Genomic DNA, 26,780 nt, shown 5'->3' with positions numbered 1-26,780 from the left:
TCAGTCTCGCTGTTCTTTTTTTAATCAGACTTGACCTAAGTGATGTGACCTCTCCTCTATCCATCTTTGCTGTCCTTCTGAAAAGTCTCTCTTTTTTAAGTTTCTTGTCATTTTTCAAAATGGGTTTTTTATTTACAAGTTTGAGGTGTTTCATACCTGTTCTCATTTCATAGTGTTCCTACTTCCTCCAGTACATTGCTTCATCTCTGCTGATCTCCTGCGCTCTCCATATCTCTTAACTTTGTATTTTGCACCTGGAATATAGCATTGCTAACTTATCTCTCTTAAATAAAGAAAAAACCAAACCAAAAAACCCCACAACAACAAAACCTAATGAAACCCACCAAAATAACAACCAAAAAACTCCAAACAAACAAAAAACCACACAAAACCACAACCAAACAACAAATGCCTCTTTCTCTAGTCTCTTAGATCAAATATTTACTCATCTGTCTTAGTAGTTACTGGTGGTACTCATTGAAGTTCCTCTTCTCTCTGTGTACTCTGGCCATTTCAGCTTGGATTTCTGTCTCTTTCATTCCATTGATACTGCTGCAATCAAAGTTTCAAGTGACTCTGCGTGACCACTGTCTTAATTTTCATCCTCATCCTTTCTTGAAGTGTTATGTTTGGTTGCTACTCTCTTCATTCTCTTTTTTAGCTCTTCCATTTTCTATGAGAACTTTCTAGTGCCCTTTCTTTCTTCCTCTATGCATTATCTTTAGGTCATTTAATTTTAACATGCAAAACAACTGCTGTCCATGATCATGTTTAACTGATCCACCTTTTAACTTCCTATCTGAGTCTGTCTAAGTGGAAAATTTTGGCCCAGCGTTTTGATTCTTGTTGTGAACAACACTGTCCAGCCAGGTTCAAAATGGCTAAAGCAGAACTGCTAATCTCTCTGCTCCTCACAGTTTTCCTTATTACCGTGTTTCTTAATTATTATGAGTAAAGAGGCCATCCTGCTTGTAGCTCAAGTTCATAATGGGAACTACTTCTTTCTTTGGACCTCTATGGATGTTTATTTTAACTAAATGAAGCAAATGGTGTCTAAATAGCATTTTTAAAATACAGATTCTCTGTTGGCCGGCATGGCTGAAACACTTTGAAGTTGACATGTCTCAATTACTGTAGCTTGTTTCTCTGGTGTTGACAAATGTGACTTCGGTCTCTTCTTGCGTGTTAAGGAGTGCAGCTGAAGAATCACTTTCTTAGCCTGGCACTTACAGTGTAGCCCTATTGTTTGCATCCTTTTACTGAAAGTAAAAGCAGTTTGAAGTGATGCAGGAAAGAGAAAGTGCCTTATGATTCGCCTGTGCTATATCTTATTGCTACTTGGGTACTACAGAAATGTGACTCCCATTTCTGATTGTCCGTTGCTGCCTATTTTAACAGGATACTTGAGTAAGCCCACACATGCTCTCCCCAGTGATGCTGTGCACGCCTGGGATGAATTGCCCATAAATATCTACTTGCCAGCAGCTTTGCTTTCTTTAGATTCCCCGTTTGGCTCCTGGATTTCTTTTTGGGCTTTTGTTTGTTTGGTTTGGATTTTGTGATGATTCCAAAAGCTGTTTATGTGGTTATTTTCTGGAATGCAGACCAATGTATTTGGCCATTTATTCCCTCATCTCTACATCACTTTATGCTTGGATTGTTAGCTCTTTGAGGGCAGGATAGTCTTAAATTTCCAGTGGTACATTCCCATTGGTGCAGTGGGTCATAGATTGGGGATTCCATACACTATGCTAATAAAAATAACTACTACTTTTTTTTTTTTTTTCAATACAGTTCATAGAGGGGCCATTTGAAGAGTATTTAAAATGTTTGGAAAATCCACAGGTATGTTAAACTTGATTTATAATAGAAAGCAGTACTTTTGTTGGAGTTGATGGGTAATTGCGTTATTCTCACAAATGTTTTTGACTTAGCTTAAGAGGTCTTTGAATTATGTGAATATTTTTATGTGTGTACTCTATGTTGTAAAATTATTTGGGGATTTTTTTGCATGTTTTGATTTACATGTTGTTCCTCAAAACTCTATCCAAATGTTTCTAGCCTTTGCAAACACCGACAGATATACCATGGCTAGCTTTTTCTTGAAGACAGCCTTGAATAAAGGTCTAAGAGTTTAGGCGATTAAAAGGCAGTTACTGATGTCAGGAATATTATAGACAGTAGCCACAGGTTTTTGTGAAGACATCGATTTGAAACATAATTATCTCCCCCAATTTGTGTAAACTGAGTGGAATCAGGAAAAGAGGACAATCTAGTCCAACATTGAAAAATCTGTTAATTCTTTTAAGTGTTTATTTGTACATAACTTTGTTAAATTTTCCCTTCCTAGAAAGCATAATCTATTTTTCCACGTCCCCTCGGCTCCCACCATGTGTACAGCATCCTTAGTTAGAATGGCTAACCAGATGATTCTTCATTTCAGTTTCCAGAATTAATGGTGGAAAAAAGTGGATGTTAGCCTATTCTGCTTCTGTCTTGCTTTGTTTATTCCAGGATTTTTAATCACAAAGCTTTGTGAGTCAAATCTTGAGGTTATATGCTGTGCTAAATAGTAAATCCTGCCATTTTCTAGTAGAACTTACTCTGCTCTGAACTACAGCAAAATAAATGGCTTACAACACTGCGCTGTGTGTATAGAAAATGTCTTTTTTGTACATCTGCTAATGTTTAAAAAAATATTTCTGAAAAACAGGAGCTCTTTTACATGCTCAGAAAAATTAATATTGTTGTTCTAGCTTTTAAAATTGTCATGACAATTTAAAAAAAATATATAAAAAATCCCAGCCTGTTACAAATTCTTGCCCCAAATTTAATTTCAGTTGGTTTTAATTTAGTAAGTATTAAAAACAAAACCAAAAAACCCTAAACCAAACAAACCCAATCCAAGAAGTAACAAAGAAAACCCCCAAACAAACAAACAGAACAAGAGTGGGATCTAGTCACATCAAACTGGAGCACGGTACAGCGGCTGGGCTGGTAAAGGAAGCAACAACTTTTACTTTTCCATGATTTGAATCTGGTTTATGGTGTTACTGATATGTCACTGTTTAACAGCTTTACAGGGCAGACAGTGGTCTTTCTTCAGGTATTGACATACAGCTGCTTGCATGAGAAATGCAACTAAATATCGGAAGTTTATTTTGGCTGTTTGGAAGTGGTCTGTCTACTTTGTGTTGGAGTGCTTCACAAGATGATGTCAAGATATTTGTATGGAAGTTATCTGTATTTTAGGCAGGAGCATTGAGCCTCAAGGTTCTTTTTCCGGTTCATCTATAGCTAAAGGCCCCTAAAACCAGACAGATTTGAAGGTAGAGAGTAACATTTTTTAAAAGTACTTGATAAATGCGATGCTCACTTTTTTCAAAAATCAATTTTGAGAAGCTAGACTACTTGTTGTTTAACAGAAGAAAAAAGAAAAGCAGTATCACCTTTCAAAATCATATTCTTTAATGATAGATCTGCATTTATTTGATTGTGCTTAGTTCTCTCAGTTTTCATACAGATCTGTTTCTGCTTTGGGCAAAAATCCCACTAGTTTGTACCCCTTGACCTTACTAGTTAAAAAAACCTTCAAGTACAAAATGTCTCTCATGAATTCCAGACTCAGTGGTGATGTATTTATTTTTGACACTTACTTCTTGCTTCTCTTGATCTACACGCATGAGGAAGTATAATAATTGTGTGTTTGATTGAACTTAATTTTCTTTTTTTTCTTTTTTTTTTTTAATACAGGAATGGGTTGGACAAGTAGAAATAAGTGCCCTTTCTCTTATGTACAAGTAAGAAAACATTTAAATATGTTTTATTGAGATCAGTTCAGTTGCTTTTTTAGTTAACCAGTTGGAATAGCAAAGATGGAATTGAATGTTGTACTGTAGTTCTCCAAAAAATTCCAAATATGCTTTGAAAATTGCAGATGTCAAGGTATGGGGAAAAAAAACAGAGAAGTGAGCTTTGAAAGTGACATCTAATCTGGGATTTGAAACTGGGTTTGCCCAACTGGTTGTGGGTGGAGTCATACAGTTTGTAGTTTGTTAATTTTCATATCTTAATTTTTCTGTTAAAATGACTTCTCTTCCTATTTCTCACCAAGGCTTTACTATTAACCCTATTGCTAAGCTGTGGTCTCTACCCATTTTTCTATTACCCCTGTGCAAATGCTGTGATGTAGCTTAGTGGTACGAGCATTGCAGGCTGCGTGCTAGAAAAATTTTCAAAACCTGCTTGAAAAACTGTGCTGAATCTATCCCCTTGATGATGACTATCTGCCAGCACTGCAACAGCAAACTATCTACTGGTTCAGTCCAAGCTTCCCAAAAAGTTTGTTTCCGTTCTTTGAGTGGAAGAGGCAACAGATTTCTTTGCCGCTTTAAATCCAGCAATTTGAGTCTAGCAAACACAACACGGCGTTCAACTCCACTCTTGCTGGAGTCTTTGTCCAGAGAGAAAAGGAAACCAGACCCTCTGCCTTCTGCATGTTTTGTGTGGTGGTTTTTGGGTTTTTTTGGTGTTTTTGTTTGTTGTTGGTGTTGTTTTTTTTTTTTTCAGTGTGTCATCTATTTTAAAATGCAGGATCACCACACATGTAAAAACTGAGACATCTGGAGGGCATTATTTTCAGGGGTGCTGGAGGCTTGGTCAGAATATCCGATCCTCAGGCAATGCTGGCGGATGGTCTGTTGGGCTTTCAGCGTGCTCCTCAGCATGTGGTGGCAGCTGGGCCACCGCTGGAGAGCAGAAATGTTGTCTTGGACCCTTCTGAGCATGAGGCTTTGGTTTAGGGGACAAGAGGAGTTTCTGAGGTCAGCCATGGGCTGTTCTGTTAGCTGGCCTCTGTGCCCAGAAGGGTACCTGCACTCATGTAATCAGGCTCTTAGTACAGATTTAGCCTAAGCCGTTGCCTTCCGGAAACTTATCTCTATTTCCTGTCTCTCTTCATAAAACCGACCTCCTTTATGTTCTGGTGGATTTCCAAATGACAAAGTCTAATGAATTTCTCCAGGACCGAGGAGCCATCATCTTTCTAGACTCGGCTCCAGAAAGCAGTGTCTGGAAATTGTTTTACTTGTCATTGGCTCTGTGCATGTTGTGCCAGTGCATTTTTTTCTAGTATATTCTTTCATAAAAGGAAGCCTTTTTTTGACCAGTGATCGTTGCACTCATCTTCTTCAGTATTCTCTTCTGCTAGGTGTTTTCTGTGGTTATGTCTGTTCCTTGAACTTGACTTGAATGTTCCAATTTTTATTTATGTTAATTTTTCAATGAATTCTCAATTATTACTTTTTTCTCAGGAAAGATTTCATAATATACCGGGAACCAAATGCTTCTCCTTCACATGTAACTGAAAATGGCTTTTCTGATAAGGTAAAAACCCAAAAGTTTTATGACTATTGTGAAAGGCCAAATTAAGAGTACTTTCTAAACAGCAAATAGTTTGATGTGAGTTTTATTATTGAACACAATGAAATATTCTGAGAATTCAATTTTAACAATTTCTTTTGTACATATTTAAGGAAGTTGTTCTGTTAATATATGTAGCACTTCTTTTTAAATAAGTGGTCCATATTTGGAGTGTGATACATCTTCCTAGTAATCTAAAATTTTGTAAAAATCAATTTGCAAGTGGTGCCAACTTACATAGCTATCTCTGTCTTAAATTCTGTTTTACTTTTGGTCAAATACTTTTTGATTCAAAAGGCATCCACTAAACATTTTGATTGTTTTATTGACTTTTTAAATCTTGAGAGATAATGAAGTGCATTGGTACCTTAAATTGAATTTAAAAGGTAGTGCTTATATGAAAAATCAAGTGAAATACAAACCCTAAAATATCTGTGTGGTTTTTTTGATAGGTATTGCTGTGCTTCTCAAATGGAAACCACTATGATATTGTTTATCCCATAGAGTATTCAGAAAAGGCTGCTCTGTGCCAGTGTAAGTACTATGTTGCTTAGTCAAAAGCGTATATTTTTACCAAAAATCTTAATTATCAGCATCAGGTTTCAGAAGAAGGTTCTTTAGCTTCTTTGCAGCTTCGTTTTCCATTTGAATTGTCAATGACTGTATGATTTTATGAGAGCACCTGTGTCCTGATTCTTGACAAAGCAGATGATATATACCAAGGGGAGAGGACTTATCTGCCTCTTTGACTCTGGATGGTCTGATATAAAGAGAAAATGTTAGTGTGCTAATTTATAATCTGTTGCATTATCTTTGGTCAGCATTCTGGTTTTAATTTTGTATTTCAGACCTTGTTAGCAAACTAATTGTTTATGTCAAAATTATCCTTGCATGTGTAACTTGTCACAGAAATCATGGGGGTTGCATATGCAAAAAATAACTGTCTCCATGGATTATTGTGTTCTTTACTAGAATGCAGAAATGCCCAAAGGTCCTAATCAGGTGTGAGGTGTCCCTACCAGAATCCTGATTCTTTATGAAGCTTTGCCTATTGCAAAGTTAACAAGGCTAAGGCCAAATTCACCTACCAAGAGACCTGATTTCTAGTAGTTTCATGCATATCCATTAAGCCATTGTAGCTGCAACTGGTTTTGCTTCTAATGCCTTCGCTGGTTCGGTTAACACATCAAAATGCTTGCTTGGTTTGGTGTAAATAATTTGAAATGCATCTGTAATGGTGTTGTAAAATCTCATGTACCTTGTAATTGATTTTGCCCTTCTACTTTCTCCTCTCCTTCCTCAGCTCTGCTGTATGAATTGCTGTATGAGAAAGTATTTGATACAGACGTAAAGAAAATCATAGCAGAACTTAGTGCTGCTGGTATGACAGAGGAAAGTAATGGTAGCAGTGAAGTATCTGCTTCAGATTCAGAAGATGAAAACTACAGGTAATAGGGATTTAAAAGTTGTAAGATGCCTGTGAGCAGTACATGTTAAATGAGTTTTCTGAATTTCTGATGGGTAGTAGAATCTAACAGTTAAGAGTGGAAAAGCTTTACAAATTACTGAGCAACACAAAGAGGCAAGGTTAGAACTATGATGAAAGAATGAAATATGTAATCTTTGGTGTACCTAAGGACAGGGTCCTGGTTCCTCTTTTTTTCCTGCAGTGTAGCTTTGGGTCTTTTGACATAATGGAACATTGCCATTGAAACATGTCCCTCTTCCCGTTTAAACGAGCAGAATCCCCCTGGGATGATTGGCAGTGTGCCAGTCTGGCATGGGAGACTCCATGAGAATTAATTACTTGGCTTGCTCCTGCAACCAAGTTACAGGCGTCTAATCTGATTTGTGTTGCTTTCACATCTAAGGGCTGAAATGCCTACTTGAGAGGTAGCTGATGGAGAAATACAGATGCAGCTTGCTCCATTTTGTTCCTTGATGTTAACGAAGGGATTATATTTGTGGGCTTACATGCCTTTTGCTGGACCTGGATGCTCTAGCTAGCTTCGGGATTTTGGCCTACTGATTCCTTTTGCACAGTAAGTCTTGGTCAGTGCTGTTTTTTGCATTTACATACTGGTAAATTTCTTCTGTTTAATACTGTTCTTAAAACCCTGCCTTCTGTGAAATTCCATTGAAGCCATGGAGATCAGGCTGTATTAGTGCAGCATGCCCCTTCTTCCTGCTGAACGTCACCCAAGTCCTTTCTGGGGGCTCTGCTGTAGTCTGTGTGGCATGTAGCAGAAGAAATTCACGGAGATGTCGGGAGCTGAGTTTTTCCTCAAGCTGAAAACAACAGAAATGAAGAAGATGAAAATTGCCACAGAAAGAAAACCAAGTTCTGGGAAAGGGATTAGCTTCCTTTCTTGTTCCCTAGTATTTTTTTTTCCAAACTTTTCCAGTTAAAATACAAAGAAGTATTTCTTCCTCGGGGAACAATTATTGTAGTCAAATATCAGAGAGCGGAAACCTCTCTTCCTTTCTGTTCTTGGAGCTTTCCTGGTTTTCGTACGCAGTAGCATTACCCTGTATCTTTGGGAGTCATAAGAAAATATACTGCTAACCTCCCTAACACCTTTGTAAACGAAGGTCATCTACTTGCTTGAGAGTATCAAACTCAATGTTTTGATTTAAACCATATGTCTTATGATGCAAGAGCTAGTGTGTGTGACTCTTGACCTAGTTAAAACAAATTACAAGCACTTTGCTGTGTTTATGAAGTCTTAAATTTTTTGCTTGTCTTAAAGTTGAGTTCAGCTTGTTTCATTACCTAATTTTCCAGAATATCTTTTTCATTTTGTAAATATGAACTTTTCAGTTATTTTTTAAAAAATCTAATAGCTTATTTTTGTTTTGTTTTGGGAGAAGTTAATGCTGACAATTCCCTACAACAGCTGTAGGGAAAAATACTTGTTTTTTCTCTGTGGAAAGTAGTTTTCCAGCAATTTCAGGTGTAGAAAATAAGAGCACGTTAGAGTGCCTGATGCCAGTTAACTAATAGAGTGGGTTTTGTTTTGATTTTTTTAATGTCTGCTTCTGCTATGTTTTTCTTGTGCAGTCACACAAATTTTAGAGAAATTTTTTCTTTCATTTTCCTGCCCCTGTGCCTGTGTGTTTTTTTTTTTTTTTTTCTTAAGTGATGGCTAAGTCAGTACACGTAAGTTAGGCTTCCTAAAACTTGCACTCAGAAACAAAAATATTATTTTTAGCTTTATATGGTATAGAAATGTAGTTGTTGTTTTAGACTTACCTTTTTCATTTAAGTGATGATGTTCTGTGGTATGCTTAATGTGGAAAAATATGACGAGCTGGTAGTTTCAGTATTTTTATCCACTTCAAAGATGTTTCATACCTGATTCCCAGGCCTCCTTAATACTATATTAACACAGCTCCTTCTGTCCTTTTGCAGAAGTAAAGCTACAACAGTTAGTGATATGAATGGATTGAAGTCCCTTTCTGGCAACAAGGTATTTACATGTTAAGAATTATTTTCTTCCTAATAACTTGAACTCTGCTATATTTTTAGAGTGTTTAATGTTCACAAGAGAATCTTGAGTCTCTAGTTTTCTTAACATGTAGTATCTTAAAAACTACTTATTTCTTTGAAAAGTAATATTTGCTTCTGATGTGCCAAAAGATGGATAATGTCCTTTTTAATGCTGCTTAGTTATTAATTTTGTTCTGGTGTAGTTAAAATAACATAATTATTTTGTCAAAGCTCTTTATGTATTTTCAGCTTCTTTATTTTTCAGTTTAAATCTTGAGCACTGTGATTGAAAAATGGAAAACTGTAAATCTTAAATCTTTGTGTAGTTGACCATTTAGCACTTTTTTCTGTTTCACACAGCACCTTAAGAGCAATGGGAATCCTACCTTGTTGGCCTTGCCTAAAAAAGTTCTTAAATCACTCAATCCATCAGTATATAGAAATGTTGAATATGATGTTTGGCTGCAATCCAAATGGGGTAAGTAACTGAATACTGCGAAGTTCCAACTTCTGCAAGCTGATGAGGAAAGTGGAGCCCTCTTAAAAAAACCATGATGCAAATGGCAGTTTGGGTTTAGGCAGTGCTCATCTTTGTATGGGTCAGTCTGCAAATTTAAGGCCTGAACTGCTGGTTTGCATTTTTACTGCATCAAGAAAGTAACTCTTCTGGTGTATTTAAACTAACAGTATGTTACTGTTAATGTATTTACAGATCAGCAAAAACAAGATTTTTCTATTGCTGCCGGCATGCAATACTCTGTTGGAGATAAATGTAAAGTAAGTAGTAGTATAGTTTATTGGGAAGTTAACATTTTGCTCAAGATGCCAATTTTCCCTCTTTGTTCGCTATTTTGATATATAATCATAAATATTAATATATAGTAATAATAAATATGAGTATAATTATTCTAAATATTGTTTGCTTGTGTCTTCAACTGTGCATATGCTTGTTATGTAATTGCTGGCAGTGTTCATGACATACAGCGTACATGGAGGGTCAGAGGCACGTAATAGAACATACGTTCAGTTCAATTATACTGCATTGAAAAGTCACAAGGTTAATTTCAAGAGTATATTTAATAAGATGACTGTGGGCCTTAAGTGTGCAAATAAGTTTGTGCAGGCTTGCCTCCCTGGTGAGTCCTTGCTCGCTGGTGTAGAGCGCTCGCCTCTGTGTAAGAAGTAGGTGCAGTTAGGGCAGTTTACTTGGTTCCGTTGGTTGGTGAAGAATGAAATGTTAGTGTTTTCTGTTATATAGGTTTTTCTCTGGAGGGACCAAAACCAACATCATAGTTCCATGTATTTATGTTTAACTCTGGAGTCAATGATTACTGTTTGTAAATTGGCTTTGTTTTAATCTCGTTACTTTCAAGTAATTGAATACAGCTCACTTTAGTTACTGCAGATCATGAAGCTCTGGAAGTTTTGTGTGATTCTTCCTATTGAAGCATTCAAAGTGGTTTACACAGTTGCTCTCTAAATTCTGTTAAAATTTGTGGTTATGTATTGCTGCTTAAGAAGAAGTAAGATTTGCCATTAAATTCCATAGTACTCAAAGTTTAGATTAATCTCCTGGTACTTAGCTAAATATGGACCTTTCGAAGACGTTTGACCATTTGTTAATTATTGATGTTCATGTGAAAATATTCAGTTAGGTTTATGATGCAGCATAGGGGCTCTTTCAGTTAGTACTTTTTTAGTTGTGTAATAGAATGAAGCATATTGAATAAATTGCAGGAAAACCTGCTCTCTAAACTTTAAAAACAAACAACAAAACCCACAACAAACAAACCTACCCTCCCAAGCCCCGCCCCCCCCAATGCCCCCCCCAACAAATAAAACCCCCCTAATTTGGAGTTGTTTATTTATTGCTTGATAGTACAGGCTTAAATTTTTATATTTGTAAGACCCTAAGGCTGTCTTGTGTATTATTTACTACAGGGTATGAGTATTATTAGTAGAAAAAGCTCCTGTAATTACCGTACTCTCTTGGTCAAATTTTATATGTACATGGCAAGACAGTAAATATATGAGGTAAAACCATGGGAAGGGAAAATGAAATAAATAGTGAAAAGTGGAGTTGACCAAATTAATACAACTGGTAAGTGAAACGTAGCAGAAGGTTATGAAATTTATTTTATATTTAACAGAAGAATTTTAAGAATATAGAATGTCAGTCAGACAAGTAAAGCTATTATCATGTCTGAACAACTTGTTTTGGTTGTTTTAAAAAAACTTTCAGAAGAATAACTTGACAAATAATTGGTGTTCTTTATGTTCTTAATGAAAAGAAATTTCACTGAAGTTGGTGATGAATTTTTCTCTTTACATGGATTTTTAACACGGAAAAGCTTTGGGCTTTATTCTAAAAGAAGGTGTTTTCAGTAAAGCTGAAAAGCCGTGATACACTGATTACTTCTAACTTTCTCATGTAGTTTTGAAAGCCGTGTTTCATTAAGTAGTGTGACCTGGCAAGCTTTCTGTAGTTTGGTTTTTATTTGGTGTTTTTTAAATAATTTTGTTATTTCTTTCTGAAGAAGCAATATGGATTGAAAGTTTGCTTTTGATACATTTACTGAATTACGTGGTGTTGATTTCTCAGGTCTTCTGTTGCCTAGATTAAAAGTTCTATTTTTAACATTGCTGATAATTTTAAAGAGTTACGTCCTCTCATTGTCTACTTTGAAGCTAATGCACCTTTTTTCTTCTTCTTTTTTTTTTTTTTTTTTCCCCTTAGGTGCGCTTAGACCATAATGGAAAATTTTATAATGCCCATATTCAAGAAGTTTGTTCAGAGAATGGGCCAGTTGTTGTATTTGTAGAAGAGCTTGGAGCAAAGTAAGTGTTTCAGCCTCTTTTGGAAAAGAGTGCCAACCTGAACCTTGGTAGTGGCAGCATTACTTGAATTCAGAGATAATTTCTAGAAAATTGTTATAAAACCAACATAATAAAAAGGAAAAAGGGGTTCTGCATTAATTGTCACTTCAGACTTTTTTTTCTTGCGCTATATATTATAATATGGATATTAATTGCAGAGTATAGCAGTACATTGGTATCAGAAATTTTTTTTTTCTGCACAAGATTCAATCCTAAACAAATTGACACCATCCCAAATAAGTGTCGCTTCTTGTGCTTAATAATTAGACGCTAGATTTGTGACAAGATTTTCATACTAAAAGGCCCATCAAAGCACCTGGCTTCTCTGGTTGAGTAGCTCTGCTGATTAGACTCAGAGCGCGAAGTTGCTGTTTAGATCAGTGTCATCTTTGCTCTGTCTCTGTGCACGCTGTTTAAAAAAAACTAGCTGTTTAAAATTATCGTTGGGGGTTGCAGGTTTTTCGGAGTGTTGTTGGTTGGCTGTTGTTTGTTTTTGGGGGGATGGATACTTCTTGTATGTGTGGGTAGTGGTGGTGTGTGTGTGGTTTTTTTCTGTGTGGGTTTTGTTTTGAGTTGGGTTTTTTTGAGACATCATCTTCAGCTCTGCTGTAAGTTCTGTAACTCTTCTGGGGTAAAAAAATCCCACAGTTGAGTGCAGTTTGGGAAAAGGAAACACTTCCAGTCAAGGTAAATGAAGGAAGAAGAAAGATGCCCATTAATGTAATGCAGCCTTCTTCTGGCGGGGTGGTGGTGGTGGTGGGGAAGGCAAGATCTCAATATTGCCCTGCAGCTTGTTCCCTTTGAAAACTGAGATTTAACCTGATTTGAACTGTTTATTTTAGATTTTAATGTTGTCTTTCAAATAATGTGAACAGGTGCTTGAACATCCTACAGCATCCTCAATTAAGATGCAGTAATTCTTCTGGGATATAGTGTTTTTCCATCTTGACATCTATTGTAGTGTTTGTCATAAACTTACCTGTTGAGTATATTGCTTTTTGTGATCACTCTCCTTTTATCTCTGCCCTGAAGACATTATAATGCTTCAGAAATGGCTGATCATTTTTAACTGGCTGAATTTGCATCGATTTATCACAGAGAGTTTTGTTTTGTTGTAAAAAAAAGGTTTGTTCTTCTACGCACTGCTTGAGTGTAATCATAAAGAACAAAGGTCTTTGAATGCAATGTTCTCAAAAATGGAAAGATGCATCAGTCTTAGTAATGTGGTATTACTTAATGCAAGCCCCAGTCTGGTTTTTAAGATATTTTTCCCTCCGTCATTCCTTGTTTTGTAGGCATGCTGTCTCACTGAAGAGCCTTAAACCTCTTCCACAGGCCTCTCCTATGGAGGGCTGGAACACTGTGCCAGGAAAGAAGATAAAAAAGTATTTCCCAACATGGGGGCAGAATGCTCAGCCTGGTAGGATTGTACCTGTCTTTGTGCGGCAGAATCTTTTATTGTCAGATGTTTTGTCCCAAAGAGCTTAGAAAATAATTTAAAAAAAAAAAATCTGTTTTCGCGTCTTTATCACAGATGCTGATTGCAGAGGGCCAAAGAATCAGAGCAAATCAATAAAACCCCAGTCAGCACTACCTCCTCGACTTCAGCATACTGTGGGAACCAGGCAGCATCAGCTCTTATGTTCTGGACCCCAACCTCATCAGACCTCAACTGAGCAAAAAGCTCCAGGCAGGAATCCTTCCCAGACTGTAAGGTAAAGTGGTAAAACATCTTCCTTATCTTGAACTCTAGCTGAGCTTCTTGGAGCCCGCATGCCTGCTTCAGATGCTTCCAGCATGCTCTTTTGAAATGTGTTGCCATTGGATTCTTAAGAAGGGTTCCAAGTCTGTAAAAATACACACAAGCACAGGAAAAAAAATAAGTAAGTTTGTTTTAAAACCTTTTTCAAAGTTGCTGCCATCATGAGCTCCCACTTTTTTTCTTGCATGGCAGCACCTTCCCTGGAAGCACTCTGCACAAACTGCAGTTTCTGCTTAGAAAGCAGGCGTTGTATTTTTTTTTTTTTTTCTGGTTGGGGCTGAAGTAGTATTTCCAGTAGTGCTTCTTGGGCGTGGCTAAGATCTTCCCTCAGTTTCTGCAAAGCCTGTCTTAGAGGGCTGCTTCACGTTATGGCTGATCACTTGGAGTATGAGAACAGCATTTTGCCTGAATTATTTGTTAGTGATTTCTTGATTCATTGTGCTGCTGCAGCAGAGTTTCTGTTTTCACCATTGCCACTCTTCTTCTGTTCTATCTAAAAGACTATTCTGTACTTGGATACAGACCCAAACTCTTCATGGTCTATTCTGTCAATCTTCTCTATTGTAACTCCTCGTGGAATAAATTGGGCCAGAGTGTCTTTGGAGACTGCTAAATGCAACATTTTAAGGGCCTTTTTCTTTCCCCTTTAACCTAAATACATGAGTATCCTGAAAAGTTTAGTTAAGTAATTCATAAAGCTCAAACAGTGATGTTAATTTTGTGTAGTGATGCTTCAGAAATAGGAAATTATAATATGTTTTCCTTTTTGTTGTTGTATTTAGAGAAATCCTCAACTTTCTCTTGCATCTTCATAGATAGGACGGTGGTCAGTTCTCAGTTGGCACACAAATGGATTAGATCATTTGATGTAGGAATTTGGTTTTTTAAACTATGATTTTAAAATTACCATTTATTATAAAGTCTTTCAAAGTCGTGTCGAACTGAATAAATCATGGACAAAATCCATTATTTCACCTTCTTAAATTTTATGTGTATAGGTAACTTGCCATAGGCAGAAAGGGATCTGGTATGTGTGGAATGACATAAGCAGTGCTATATGCTTATAATCTTTCTTCCTTCTGAACCATGAGTTTGTATTAGATTTGATACTGGTGATGATTGAATTTCTTTATCAAAGCGATCCTATTTCATTTTTTCCTTTACAGAAAGCCAGACCGGGAGAGAACTGAGGATCTGAACTATGGCAGCAGAGATTGTAACTACTTTGGCCTGTCTCCTGAGGAACGCAGGGAGAAAGAGGCTATAGAAGAGTCTCGTTCACTTTATGAGATCCAGCAGAGGGATGAACAAGCTTTTCCTGCTCTTTCCAATGTGTGTTTTTATTCATTGTAATCAGTAGTGCATTTTTCATACTTGCTCGTGAACCATTAATTAGCAATTGTTGCTTTGCTGTCCTTGCGTTACAATACAACTCGAAGGATCTTTTGTTCACACTCTCTTTCTACGTAGAAATATGTGAAGCAGCAATGCTATGTATGTTCAAGATAAGGCACATACATAGTAGTTCCCCCTGGGAATAATTGATGTCCATTATACACAATTCTTTAGGCATGTAAACATGCTAGGGACACGAGCTTCCAAAGTAGTGAGCTTCTTTCTTCATGTTCCCCCATCTCTGGAAGGCCTTGCTCTCCCCTACAGTTACTCGCATGTTGTCTTTTTCTCGTATGGTGGGATCAAACTTACAGGAGGGGACTTGTCTATGTCTGAGGGAACAATGTAGCCTTTCGATTTTGAGAGATTATTCTATCGATACAATTTTTAAAGAAAGTGAATTGAGGTCTCAGAACATCCAGGGACTGAGCAGATCCTGCGAGGAGAGAGCTGGTATCTACATAGGTTTATTCTGGAGACCCTTGGGGCTTTTTGGATTTAAATCACAGGGCAAACAGAAACGAGAACCAGGCTAGGAAGAGGGAGTAGGTGAAAGATGGGCCTTAAATCTCTTGCTTTATGGAAGTGACTTCTTGTGCTGTATCTTTCAGTTCTTGAGCAGTAATTAGTTATACTGGTGTAATCGAGAAGAAATGTACAGGTCTTCTGCTCTGCAAAGAGCGGACTAAGACTGGAGCTGAAGGGAAAGAGGTTGCTCGCTCCACTTCTGAGCTGTGGTTAACAGTTGCTGTATTTGCTCACCTGCAGGAGGAGGATGTGATTTTAAAGCACATACTGTCTGAGTGAAGCAGGGGGGGGGGTTTGTCATACAAACTAGTTAAATGAATGCTTTTAAAGGACACTGTAAAATTTAGCAGTGAATGAAGGAGTGGATGAATCTGAATGGTACTGATCAAGACTGCTTCCCCCACCCCGCCTTTCTGCTTGCCGTGGGGATAAGCATTATATGTCGTGAAGGCATAATAGTATCATACCAGATGATGACAAAGTGTCATCGGACTTCTTATATATATTCACTTTTCTGCTTCTTTTAAACTTCTTTAGAATCAGTCAGTCTGTCAGGCGGCTACACAGACTGTGGATAATTTAAACCATAAAAAGTTCTCAAATACTGAGAGAAGAAACAGCAAGTGGACAGCAGAGCTGGAAGAGCAGAAGGATAAAGGTAAAAATAAATGCTTTTAGATCACAGCGGGTTTGTTTTGGTTTGCTTGTGTTTATTACCAGCCTCAGAATTTGTTCAAGATGGGGCATCTGTTTAGGCAACAAGGGGAAAATTATCATAAGTAATAGTGCTAAACTCAAGGTAGCAAAGGTGGGGGAAGAAAGTACATGTTTTCCTGCTTTGTGAACGTGGCTGAGAGAGCAGGCTTCTTGCTGGGATTTTTGTCATAAATAGGAATGAGAGGAATTAAAAGACTGTCAGAGCCACCCTTATTTAGATCCTGTTGAAATTCCAGGGAGTGTGGCTGAAGGTGCCAGTGGGAGGAGTATTAAAAGTGCTTACTGGAATCAGTTAAGAGTATTCAGTGTGGCATGGTTCAGAATTAGCACACAATGTACATAAAGAGGGGAGAAGATGGTGTACAGAAGAGCTGACAAACTCTCCCTGTTTACAGTACAAAGAGCTGTCACGTGGTCAAATTTTTTTTTCTTCCCTCCTCCTAATCTGTTATAACACTCTTTAGCTTCTCTTCATTGACTCTAAGCTTTTCCTCTTTTGTGAGTAAGTGGAGTATGGCAGTAATAAGTGAAAGCTGTGGCTGTCAGGAGGTAGTTAGGAAATCTTCATGACATACAACTGATAGTATTTTCTTTTTATTATTATTTTTTGTCCTGTCCGGTCTTAGTTTCTGGCTTTTTTTTTTTTTTGACTAAAGAAAATTCAGACTCTTTAGCCTCCTCTTGGAAAGCTGTTTCCTCTCTTGATTTTTTTTTTTAAATTTTTTTTTTTTTTGTTCCCTTATCTCTGGCAACATCAGAGGCATTGCTGTTGTGTCTTTGTGGTATTTGTCCTCCTTGGTCCCTCTTACAACATGTAATGCCTTCTTGAATGGTCTCAGAAGGACTGATGTTACCTATTTTTCGTTCCCCAAACATCTGAAAACTTGTTTCATTTGAAAACTTGTTTCATCAGCAATGGCAAAAGGAATATTCATGAAGAGAAAGCTCTTTAGTACAGTGTCATGATAGATTTTGCTCAAGTGCATGGCACATACAGCTTCCTCTATGTTTTGGTGACGCTCTGGATTGTGTTGCCACTTCTGAAACTAGGTTAAAAATCCTCTGAGAATAGCCGTGCTTCCTTCTGAGTATTTTGAGATTCCTATTGGTGCTTGAGGAATTGGCAGTAATTCTTATAATCAATAGTTTCAATTTACATTACTGTCTAGTTGTGATGGTGCATATCCTAAGCTTTTTAAAAGTACATGTGTATTTAGTGGCTACTGTTAAACTTATGTGCATGAATTTGATAAGCAGTGATAACCAGATTCAAACATAAATTGAATGTGAAGAACTTACATGGATCTTATCCTATGAAGTTTATGTCGTGACTGTTTTTTCAATACCCTCTTTCCTTGCCAAGTGTTTGCTGGTGCTTGAGAAGTTAAACTTTCTGCATCAGTCTGAAAACTTTCCAGATCTTTCGAACCATCGAAACCTCCTAAACTGATCCGTCTTTTACTCAGTCAAAAGTAAATGAGACTTACGCTTCTGTTATCTTAACACTTGTATGTGGAAATGCAGATCAAAACATTTTCACTTTAATCAAAGTACAAGCTTATTTCTTTTTCACTAGGGGGGGATTTATGTGTTTAAAGAGACAACTACATTTCTTTCCTGCTTCCCTCAAGCATTCCCAGAACTGTTAACAAACATGAGTGAAGAACTCTTGTAGAGCTTTGAAAACCCAGGTTGAAGTAGCTGCTCTGTTACTGCCCTAACAACTGCTTATTTTAGGATGCTTTGATCTTTGATTAAAAAAAAAAAGTTTTGTGTAGTAGTATGTGCTGAGGTAGGTTTTGTTTTGAAGATTTAACTGGCTTAAATTGCGATAGCTATAAATGGTATAAGAGTTCATTTACTATGTTATGTCTTGGTGTTACAGAGTCAAATTCCAGGCAGATCCACTCAAGTCAGAAGCTTGAGCCAAATTCATCTGAGGTAATTTTAAAGAAAAGACCAATTTTATTTTTTTTTTTTAAATGTTATTGCTTCTCTGATACATGGTTAGCAGAGCAATAGCTGCTTTTAGAGCTGTGATTATTGCTACTGCTGCTTTACAGCTTTTAGTGGAATACTTCTAAGATTGGAGGCTTGTATTGCTGTCAGCTTTCCTGAGCTCCTGTAACCCATACTTTTATAGTCTTTCTCTGCAACCTGAGTTCTCAAATCTGAGCTGTCAAGAGCACTTACGAATCTGAATTTGTAATTGCTTAGTACAGTCTGTACTTTAATTATAATGGGACCACAGATTTGCTGTTTGCTAATAGTGACTGTGCTAACAGACAGTGATCTCTGAAGTTCAGTGAAGATTTGTGGCCTCTCATTGCCTCTTAACGATTGCTGTTCTTTCAATGAGCAAAATGTTACACTAGTCTAACAGTGGTTGGGTGCTTAGCCCACTTTGTATGTAGTGCGGTTTACTATCTGTGAATGCCTCTTTGAAAAGTAAATCACACTACTAGCCTAGCTGTGTCTGTTGTTTCTGACTTTGCTTTAGAAGAATAGTCAAGATGAGAGTTATCCAAAAGCTTCATCTCCTTTGGAACAAGTGAAAACAGATTCTCCAGTTCTTGCTGAGCAAGTAAGAAATGTTTGTTTGATTTCAAAGCTTTCCAGTCAGGAGATTTCAGACAAAGGGGAGCTTCTTCACAGCCACGTATGTATTATAGTACTGGCTTTAAATTATATAGTCATTTCAATGGTGATAATGGTAGAATTTCGTACTTATAGTTAAGAATCTGTTATGTCCAAAATAAAGAATGTAAAAGGACAACCCTTGATAGAAATGTATATGTTTTCTCTTTTGAGGGAGGTGTTATTTCATATCTTACTTCTAAGGTAACCATGCTTTTAACTTTAAATTCTTTACCTTTGCTTTTTCAGGCTTCTCTGAGGTTATTTGTAGTCATTTGTGAGGGTGGCTTTTCTTTTGGGTGGGAGAAACTAAATTTGATGCTTGTGGAGGTGGTTGTAACACTGATGGCTGTTTGGGGTACAGGCACATTCTGGGTAGAGCTCAGTGCAGAGTTCTTCACCCAGTGATGTGATATATCTCAGACTTCACTTACGTACACAGCCTGATGTCTTACTAGTTGCTATTTTGCTGCGATGGTAGTCTGGACAGTACTGAGTCATTCAGGCCCACTTTGGCAGAAATCAAACATGTTAGGGGTCACTGACAGTGGTGATGTAGAATAATTTTACGTGATCTCTTTGTTTTTACAGAACCTGACAGAATGCTTACCAAGCATAACTCCAACACCTTCACCAGTCTTTTCTGAGGTGCATTTATCTCCAACAGTGCCTTCTGTACCAGCCATTGTGCCAGCTTGGCCAAGCGAGCCAACAACCTATGGACCAGCAGGTTTGAAGAAATATTAATGCAAATCAAACTAGTAACCCTGCAAAATACTTTAACAGTCTTGCCAAACTGAAGATGCCTCCAGGAGACACAGTTTCATGTAACTTCACATTCCTAAGGCAGTAATTTATAGGAATGTAGTTTCTCACTGCTGAAAGCTAGTGAGAGTTCTAGAAGATCTTTGCTCATACGTTCAGTTTTCTTTACTCCCTGCCAGGAGGTGGAAGAGGGGTGTGTACTCAACTCTCTGTTGTTCTCCTGAGAGGGAGAGCTTTGAGTTTTGAGGGGGTTATTTCTGAATATCTGCTTAAGGTAAAACACATTGCCAGCATATTGAAGCTTGATATGTGTTTGTGCTCTGTGTCCCATGTAATAAGCTCATTGATTCACCAAAGACTCAGCTTGGGTCTGGTATGTCTGGAATTATTGAGATCCGTTTGGACCTGAGCTGCAAAACCAGTGTAATGGTTTTTCTGCACTGTACCTGTCTTCCGTTACATGGTATTAACTTATGTTCCATATTGCTCATTAGATCAGGTGCTGTATTTTATCCCACTGTTTTGGGGTTTTTTTGTACAAGAGCTAGCTTTCAAGTCAGCGTACTATGTTCACATGATACTTTAGTTATGGTAATAATCCTGTCATACTTGACTGCATCTGTGACAGAAGATACATAGCCCAGATAATCTGAGCTCAGATTGAAAGTTGACTGTAAATGACTAGTTAGAATGAGAACTGGAGAGATTTGTCTTAAGTTTGTTCTCTCCTCCCCCTTTTTTTTCCTGCTTCCTATTGCTTTCTGGTATTGAAAATTTTAAAAATAAATGTGGAAAGGATTTAGCTATTCCTGGAAAGTTTAACTGTTTCACTCTTTCTGAAAACTATTCCCTGCGTTTAGCCAAATCTTCTTTTGTTTGTAACTTCACAAGTCTCAAGAATTTCCTCCTATGTCTTCCTGAGTAACATTTTTTTTCTTCTCTTTTGAAACTTACTTTCCCCCTGTCATTTTCTTTTGTGATTGTATATAGTTGAGCGATAATATGTGGGGTTTTTTTTCCCCTTAGGTATTCCAGCCCAAATACCTGCTTCTTCATTGATGCCAGCCCCAGCAACAGGACCTGACTCTGTTGTATCACAGGCTCAGGTAACATCTGCTTCAGTTGCTGGAGTTCCTGTGTCGATACAAGCTGTTAACCAGCCCTTACTGCCTTTGCCTCAGACTCTGAATCCTTATCAGGATCCGCTATACCCTGGATTCCCTTTCAGTGAAAAGGGAGAAAGAGCTGTTGCACCCTCTTACTCCCTGTGCAATACTGGGGAAGACTTGCCTAAAGGTGAGAAGCTAGAAGAAGGTCTGGATTTTATACCATTTTTCCTAGTGGGTTTTCTTTTCTTCTCCTTTGGTCCTGTTGTTAGTCCGCAGCAAAAGATCTAATTGTTGTCTTTCCATGATTTAAGGTAAGGGAGGAATATTGAATAGAATCGTAATGCTTTAGTGTGCGTTGCTAACAGTGTGATTATTTTAAATGGTTACGCCTGGAAATCTGATATAATCATTTTGTGGTTCTTAGTGTGACCCACCACAATGTGAGGTTTTGCAGCTGTAAAGGATTTGCTGTGGAGAACTGCTTCATCTTTCAGTAACAGGTTTTCTCTTACAGTCAAAAAACTTTGAAAGTTGTTGAATATTTCCGTACTGGTCTGGGAAAATATAGCTTGGCACACTACAAATGTGGAATATGCTCATAAAGAACCTGTCATGTCTAACTGCACATTGTTGGTTTGCTGAATTCTTTCGTTAAAAACTAGAAATTCAGTTCCACAAACTGTTAAAACTGAAATTTAAACTGCTGTTGTGTTTTAGATATCTTACTCTGAAAACAAAAAAACACCCACAAAAAACCCCCCAAACAACACAACACAGCCCCCCCCTCAACTCCAAGCAAATGAATTGAAGATATGCAGGCAACAGCTTAATAACTTGTGTTTCTCTACTGAAACTACTGCAGGGACTAACTTTTGGATCAGACGCAGTGTAATATTTTAGGTCTTCATAGATATTTTTCTGTGTTTTTTTTCCTAGATAAGAATATTCTCAGATTTTTCTTCAATCTTGGTGTGAAGGTAACTCTTCAAACTTACTTACGTTTTTCTGTTTGTTATAAAGTTTGCTTGTATTTGGTAGTACTTAGCGCGCAGAAGTTTGGTTGCTGCAGCTGTACACTTCAATTTCATCTTTAAACTTGAAATACTTACTTATTTTGTCTTCTATTAACTGGGATCCCAACACTGGTCCACATTGCAGTCCAAGTCAACAGAAATGAATTTCATCTGTGATAGTGAGAACTGTTGGTTTCCAACTCTGACTATATGCAGTGAACAGAAATTGTGCTTTACAAATTCACAGGTAAATCACTGTGAGTTTGGAGACGCGTTCTTTCAGAAGTGGTCTATAGTAACAGAGAAAAAGCCCCCCAGCTTTGATCATGTCTCTGTTACTGGCAAGGCTGTTGCAATATAAATACCTAGCATGTCTTTCTCTCTGGACATTCCCTTAAGTAACCTGCGACTCTGTCCTTTCTGCTCAGGTTAAGGACAACAGTATTTTACTTTTGACCTTCTAAGTAATTATAGTAGCGGTTGATGTTTGTGTGATGCGAATCTGTGTAAGTGGTTGGGGAAGAGACTTATCCAAAGAGGCAAAATTTTCCATTTCTTGGTAAGAATCACAGAATTACAGAATGTTAAGGATTGGAAGAGACCTCAAAAGATCATCTAGTCCAATCTGTAGAACTAGTTGTTTGCTTAGTTTCTCCCTTTTGCACATAAAAATGTTCCTACCTTCTAGTAGTCCTTTTGTCCGGCAAACTACCTTGGAAAAGGTGCTGAGAGCTTTCAGGCTTATTCCACATAACTTTGGCCATAAGTAATGACTTTCCTTTGGTGTTTGTACATGGAAAGAGGGAATGCTCAGCACAACTTACAAAGTAAATTTAGATTGGGTAACTGTTTACCCAATAAAAGACTCTTTGCTTAATAGAAAATCCAGAAGTCATTAGCAAGTGCTGCTGCAATATATTTAAACAGCATTTCTTGCATAAACCTATGTATGTATGGGACTTTCCTACTAGTACTTTGTTATTTAGGATGTAGGCTGTGATTTTGGTGCTTCAGCACCATCTGCTGGTCAGAGTCCCATGTTCTGGTGGTTGTGCTGCTCAGCTGGTGACCAAATAGTGTGGGAGACCTGGGAACTGCTTTCTGCATTACCCTGTCTACTGCCTTGGTTGTTCTGTATGGCCTGAAATATGTATGCTTGGTAAATAGTAGTCTTTTTCTTTTTTTTTAAAGTGAAAATAGGTAGGACTTTTTATTGTTTCGGTTCTAAGGGCAGTCACTGTAAATAACACTGCCTTAACTTCCTGTAATTTACTGTTTCAAAATGGTAAATTAACTGTGTGCTCCTATGTCTGAAAATTCAAAAGACCAAATGCCCTTTTTATTTTTTCCCCTGTCTTGCAGGCATACAGCTGTCCCATGTGGGCACCCCATTCTTACTTGTACCCCCTGCACCAGGCTTATTTAGCTGCTTGTAGAATGTACCCAAATGTGTCCCTCCCCGTGTATCCGCACAACCCCTGGTTCCAGGAGGCTCCACCAGCTCAGAACGAAAATGAAACTGCACGAACAACCAGGCACTTTCCTGTTCCGAGCGAGGCCAGACCCAATGGTCAAATTCCACAGGTTGATAGTCGGTCGCCATCGCTGCCTCCTCTGATTCTACCGACAGCTCAGGTGTCAGAAAGTCAAGGACAGGTCTGTGTGGAATCAGAGAATCCAGTGCAAGCTCTTCATGCGAATTATGAGGAGTCTCTGAGAGGGAAAAATATGTTCCCACAACCAGCCTTTGGACACAATCACTTCCTAGGAGCTGTTCCAATAGCACCTCCTTTCTTTCCTCACTTTTGGTATGGCTACCCAGTGCAGGGTTTCATTGAAAATTCAGTGGCAAGACCTAACATTGTCCTGTCACCTGAGGACAAGGAGGCAACAGCTGGCACATCTGCAAACATGTATGTGGCTAAGGAATGCGGCCCTCCGGTTCCTGTTGTAAACTGTGCGGAACAGCTTCAGAAGAGCACCAGCAGCAGTGGCTCGAATGCCGTGGCATTCCCCGTGGCTGGTGCAAGCTGTGACGGCTGTGTCCCAAAAGAAACTTCAGCGAGGGCACCTCAGTTGGAGCAAACTTGTCCTTCGGCCTCTCCTGCTAAGCAAAAAACAGCTGGGCAGCAAAATCGTTCTCTGCAAATACAGGGGACTGAAAGGCAGACGGTGGTGCCCAACGCTCCCCCGCCGTTGGCAGAACCACCACAAAATGAACTGAAAAATACTATTCCCGGTCGTAGGGAGAAGCCTGATAAGGTTAGAGATTCCAAGGGCACTGGTAATCTCCAGACAGAAAGCCGGGCACAGAGAGCGAGGGAAGAGAGCTCCGAAGACGAGAGCGAAGTTTCCGATATGCTAAGAAGCGGGAGGTCCAAGCAGTTTTATAACCAGACTTACGGAGGAGGGAGAAGGCCCAGACTGGAGTGGGGTTATTCTAGCAGGGGAGGATACCAGTTCCAGAGAAATGAGGAAGCCTGGAAAGGACCACCCAGCAGAGGCAGAGATGATGGCTACCAGAGTCAGCGGAACTTCCGAGGGAGGCCGTACAGGAGTGACAGGAGAAGGGCAACGCTGGGAGATAATCAGAGGGGGCATCAAACATAGAATGACTGGATAATGAACATTTTAAAATGCAAAACGTAATTTGAAGTAGCAGTTTAAAGTCTTTTTAGTGAAGTTCAAGGATATGTTTAACTTTTGGCGAGTAAAGACTAGGAGGATGTGAACTCCTACCACATGTTTTTGTGGGGATTATAGTTTTTTTGGCTTAGCATTTTTTCCTCAATGTCAAATTAGAAGAAAAAAATAGGTTTAGTGTTTGATAATTTGGGTTTTTTCCCCACAAGGGTTTGAGTTTGTGAAGATGGGTATATACATTTACTAGTGACAAATATAGCATTTGATGTGATGGTAACATTGCACCAAATATAAATGTATATTTTATCATACAATGCCTTAGTTCTGAACTGAGCTAAAGGAATTCTCAGCCTACTGCACTGTTGTCTTTGATATGCTTCCAACCCAAAGGCCTTTCATCTCAAAAAAAAAAAAAAAAAATCTGTCAAACTTGAATGTTTCTCTTCAGTGTGTTACACGTATGGCAGCCAGCTAACCCTGTGTCTTAGGTATGTTGTATATAGTTCTTTTAATATTCATAGGGTATATTTTTGAATTTTAAAAAGCATTTAATTGTTGAAATCAAAATCAAGACAAGCAGTCAAGAACAGCTGTGTATGAATTGATAAGGATGGCTGTTTCCACCAAGAGTTCTTCATGCTGGTGTGACTAGAATGGTGCCTATGCCAACTGAATAATTACAAAGACAATAAAAATGTAGATGCTATGCATTTCCAAAATAATTCTGCATCTGTTATAATAGCAGAAATTTTTTTAATGCCACTTTAACACTAATGCACTGACAAATCCTAGCTATTTTGTGAGGAGAGAAGCATAAAGTACATGTTACGGTTTTTTAAGTTTGTATGATTGAGCTACTGTTCAGTATTCCTTTTGTTGTTGCACTGTTGATGCAAATTTATGTTTTGCATGTACAGCTTCTTGCTGGAACCACTTTTAAAAGCAAGATGGAGAGTCTCCACATGCTCTGCTCTTCCCTACAATTCAGAAGAAAGTGGCTTCTGCCTTATATTTTTACACTGCGTCAGAGTTCTGATGGTGTTTCTTCTGACCCTGGCAATGATCTCTGCAGCGTTCCTGTTGCCTTTGCAGTTTGGACGTTCAGCTGTCCGAACTCAGAGAGTGCAGTGTGCACAGTGTTCACTCAGCTCTGTTGCTCTGTAAAATTATCTGTTGTGTATATTTTTATATCTCTGTAAATACTAGTGTAGGTGATGGTACCTTTTTGTTGATGTTTGAGATTGTACACCCTTGATCAGGAAACTTGAGTGATAGCTACATGATGAATTTCTTTTCGGATGCATGTCATGTATAAAACCGTAATTAAAATAACTGTTTGTCTTTTCACTTTCTTTCTAAATTAATTTATATATCTGAAACTGCTGCAATGGCATTAAATGTATGGTTTTGGTTCTGACAGAGCCACTTGTAGACAGCACCAGAACTACAAACAAGAAGTTAATATGTAGGCAATCTGCAAAATAAAAAGGTACGTAAACTGCGTTTCTAGTTCTTGTCCAAAATGGTAGCAATAGGGACTGTGCTGTGGGGTTCTTGTTTTATAATTTTCCATTCAGGATTTCAAAAGAGGCAATCTTCAGGTTTTTTTTTCAGGTTGAGAACTAAGCAAGCACTGAAGGATTTCACATTTGAAACCATTGCAGTCCTCTGTTTACTGCTTACAAGACTGAAGAGGAGCTTCTTGTCATCTTTCCTGGAAAGTTCTAAAATATAACTCCAGTTGTAGCCCCTGTCTGTCCAGCAGTCACTCAAATAATCATTCAGTACTGCAGTGGGCATTTAATCCTGAGCTGTGGTGCAAGAACAACGGCACTGCGTTTCCTACAGAAACTTGAGAAAGAATGGAGAATACAGGCATGGCAGTGACTGGTAGGGCTGCGCTTTTAGAATTTACTTGTAAAAGGTGATTTAAAGTATTTAAGCTGGGCTGGTGCCCTGCCTTGCTGCTTGAGGACAGCTGTGCAGATGTAATATTTTCAGTATAATATAGATGGGTTTATGTTGTCACTTAAACGTAGCCAGGTGGAAAGTATAGAACATCTGAGACTGCCAAGGTTATGAAATATCCAAGTTACTAACACACATAATGGCTTAAGAAAACCCCAAAACACTGTCTTCTCCGGTAACTTATGTGGCAAAGATGTACATAAAGGACAAAGCTGTGTTTTTTCACCTGTTGTAACAGTTCTCACATGCCAATGAAGGCAGGATAGGCAATTGTTGCAAGGACAATGTCCTTCCTTTTAAGATACACAGCCGAAAGTCATTTTTACATTTCTGCAAAACTTACCTGTGTAGGAATCTCCCTAAATATAGGCATGCTTCCCTCTGTGTGCCTGAAGGACCTTACTTTATATGGCTATTGATTTTTAGCAAGCTATTTTTTATTTATTTTTGTCTAT

General features: G+C 38.1%; 1 protein-coding gene across 5 annotated transcripts in view; it reads left to right on the top strand.

Moving 5' to 3' along the window:
- OTUD4 (OTU deubiquitinase 4) overlaps window positions 1-25,892 on the top strand; it is a 31,976-nt gene extending 6,084 nt beyond the window's left edge. The window contains exons 4-23 of one of the 5 annotated variants that reach the window (XM_065634725.1): window positions 1,795-1,845; window positions 3,754-3,800; window positions 5,313-5,385; window positions 5,874-5,955; window positions 6,725-6,869; window positions 8,834-8,891; window positions 9,272-9,389; window positions 9,624-9,688; window positions 11,649-11,749; window positions 13,084-13,208; window positions 13,323-13,503; window positions 14,717-14,882; window positions 16,011-16,131; window positions 18,076-18,131; window positions 18,691-18,774; window positions 19,419-19,557; window positions 20,619-20,698; window positions 20,774-20,888; window positions 21,638-21,678; window positions 23,077-25,891. In XM_065634725.1, coding sequence (XP_065490797.1) covers window positions 1,795-1,845; window positions 3,754-3,800; window positions 5,313-5,385; window positions 5,874-5,955; window positions 6,725-6,869; window positions 8,834-8,891; window positions 9,272-9,389; window positions 9,624-9,688; window positions 11,649-11,749; window positions 13,084-13,208; window positions 13,323-13,503; window positions 14,717-14,882; window positions 16,011-16,131; window positions 18,076-18,131; window positions 18,691-18,774; window positions 19,419-19,557; window positions 20,619-20,698; window positions 20,774-20,888; window positions 21,638-21,678; window positions 23,077-24,324 — 3,096 coding nt within the window. In that variant the 3' untranslated portion in view covers window positions 24,325-25,891. Of the gene's footprint in view, window positions 1-1,794; window positions 1,846-3,753; window positions 3,801-5,312; window positions 5,386-5,873; window positions 5,956-6,724; window positions 6,874-8,833; window positions 8,892-9,271; window positions 9,390-9,623; window positions 9,689-11,648; window positions 11,750-13,083; window positions 13,209-13,322; window positions 13,504-14,716; window positions 14,883-16,010; window positions 16,132-18,075; window positions 18,132-18,690; window positions 18,850-19,418; window positions 19,558-20,618; window positions 20,889-21,637; window positions 21,679-23,076 lie in introns of those variants that run through there. The other 4 variants (XM_065634722.1, XM_065634724.1, XM_065634723.1 and 1 more) reach the window with 4 other exon arrangements.
- The last annotated feature ends 888 nt before the right edge of the window (window positions 25,893-26,780 follow it).

This window comes from Caloenas nicobarica, chromosome 4, assembly GCF_036013445.1.
Source record: "Caloenas nicobarica isolate bCalNic1 chromosome 4, bCalNic1.hap1, whole genome shotgun sequence".
Classification (NCBI taxonomy): Eukaryota; Metazoa; Chordata; class Aves; order Columbiformes; family Columbidae; genus Caloenas; species Caloenas nicobarica.
This window is presented reverse-complemented; position numbering and strand designations above follow the sequence as displayed.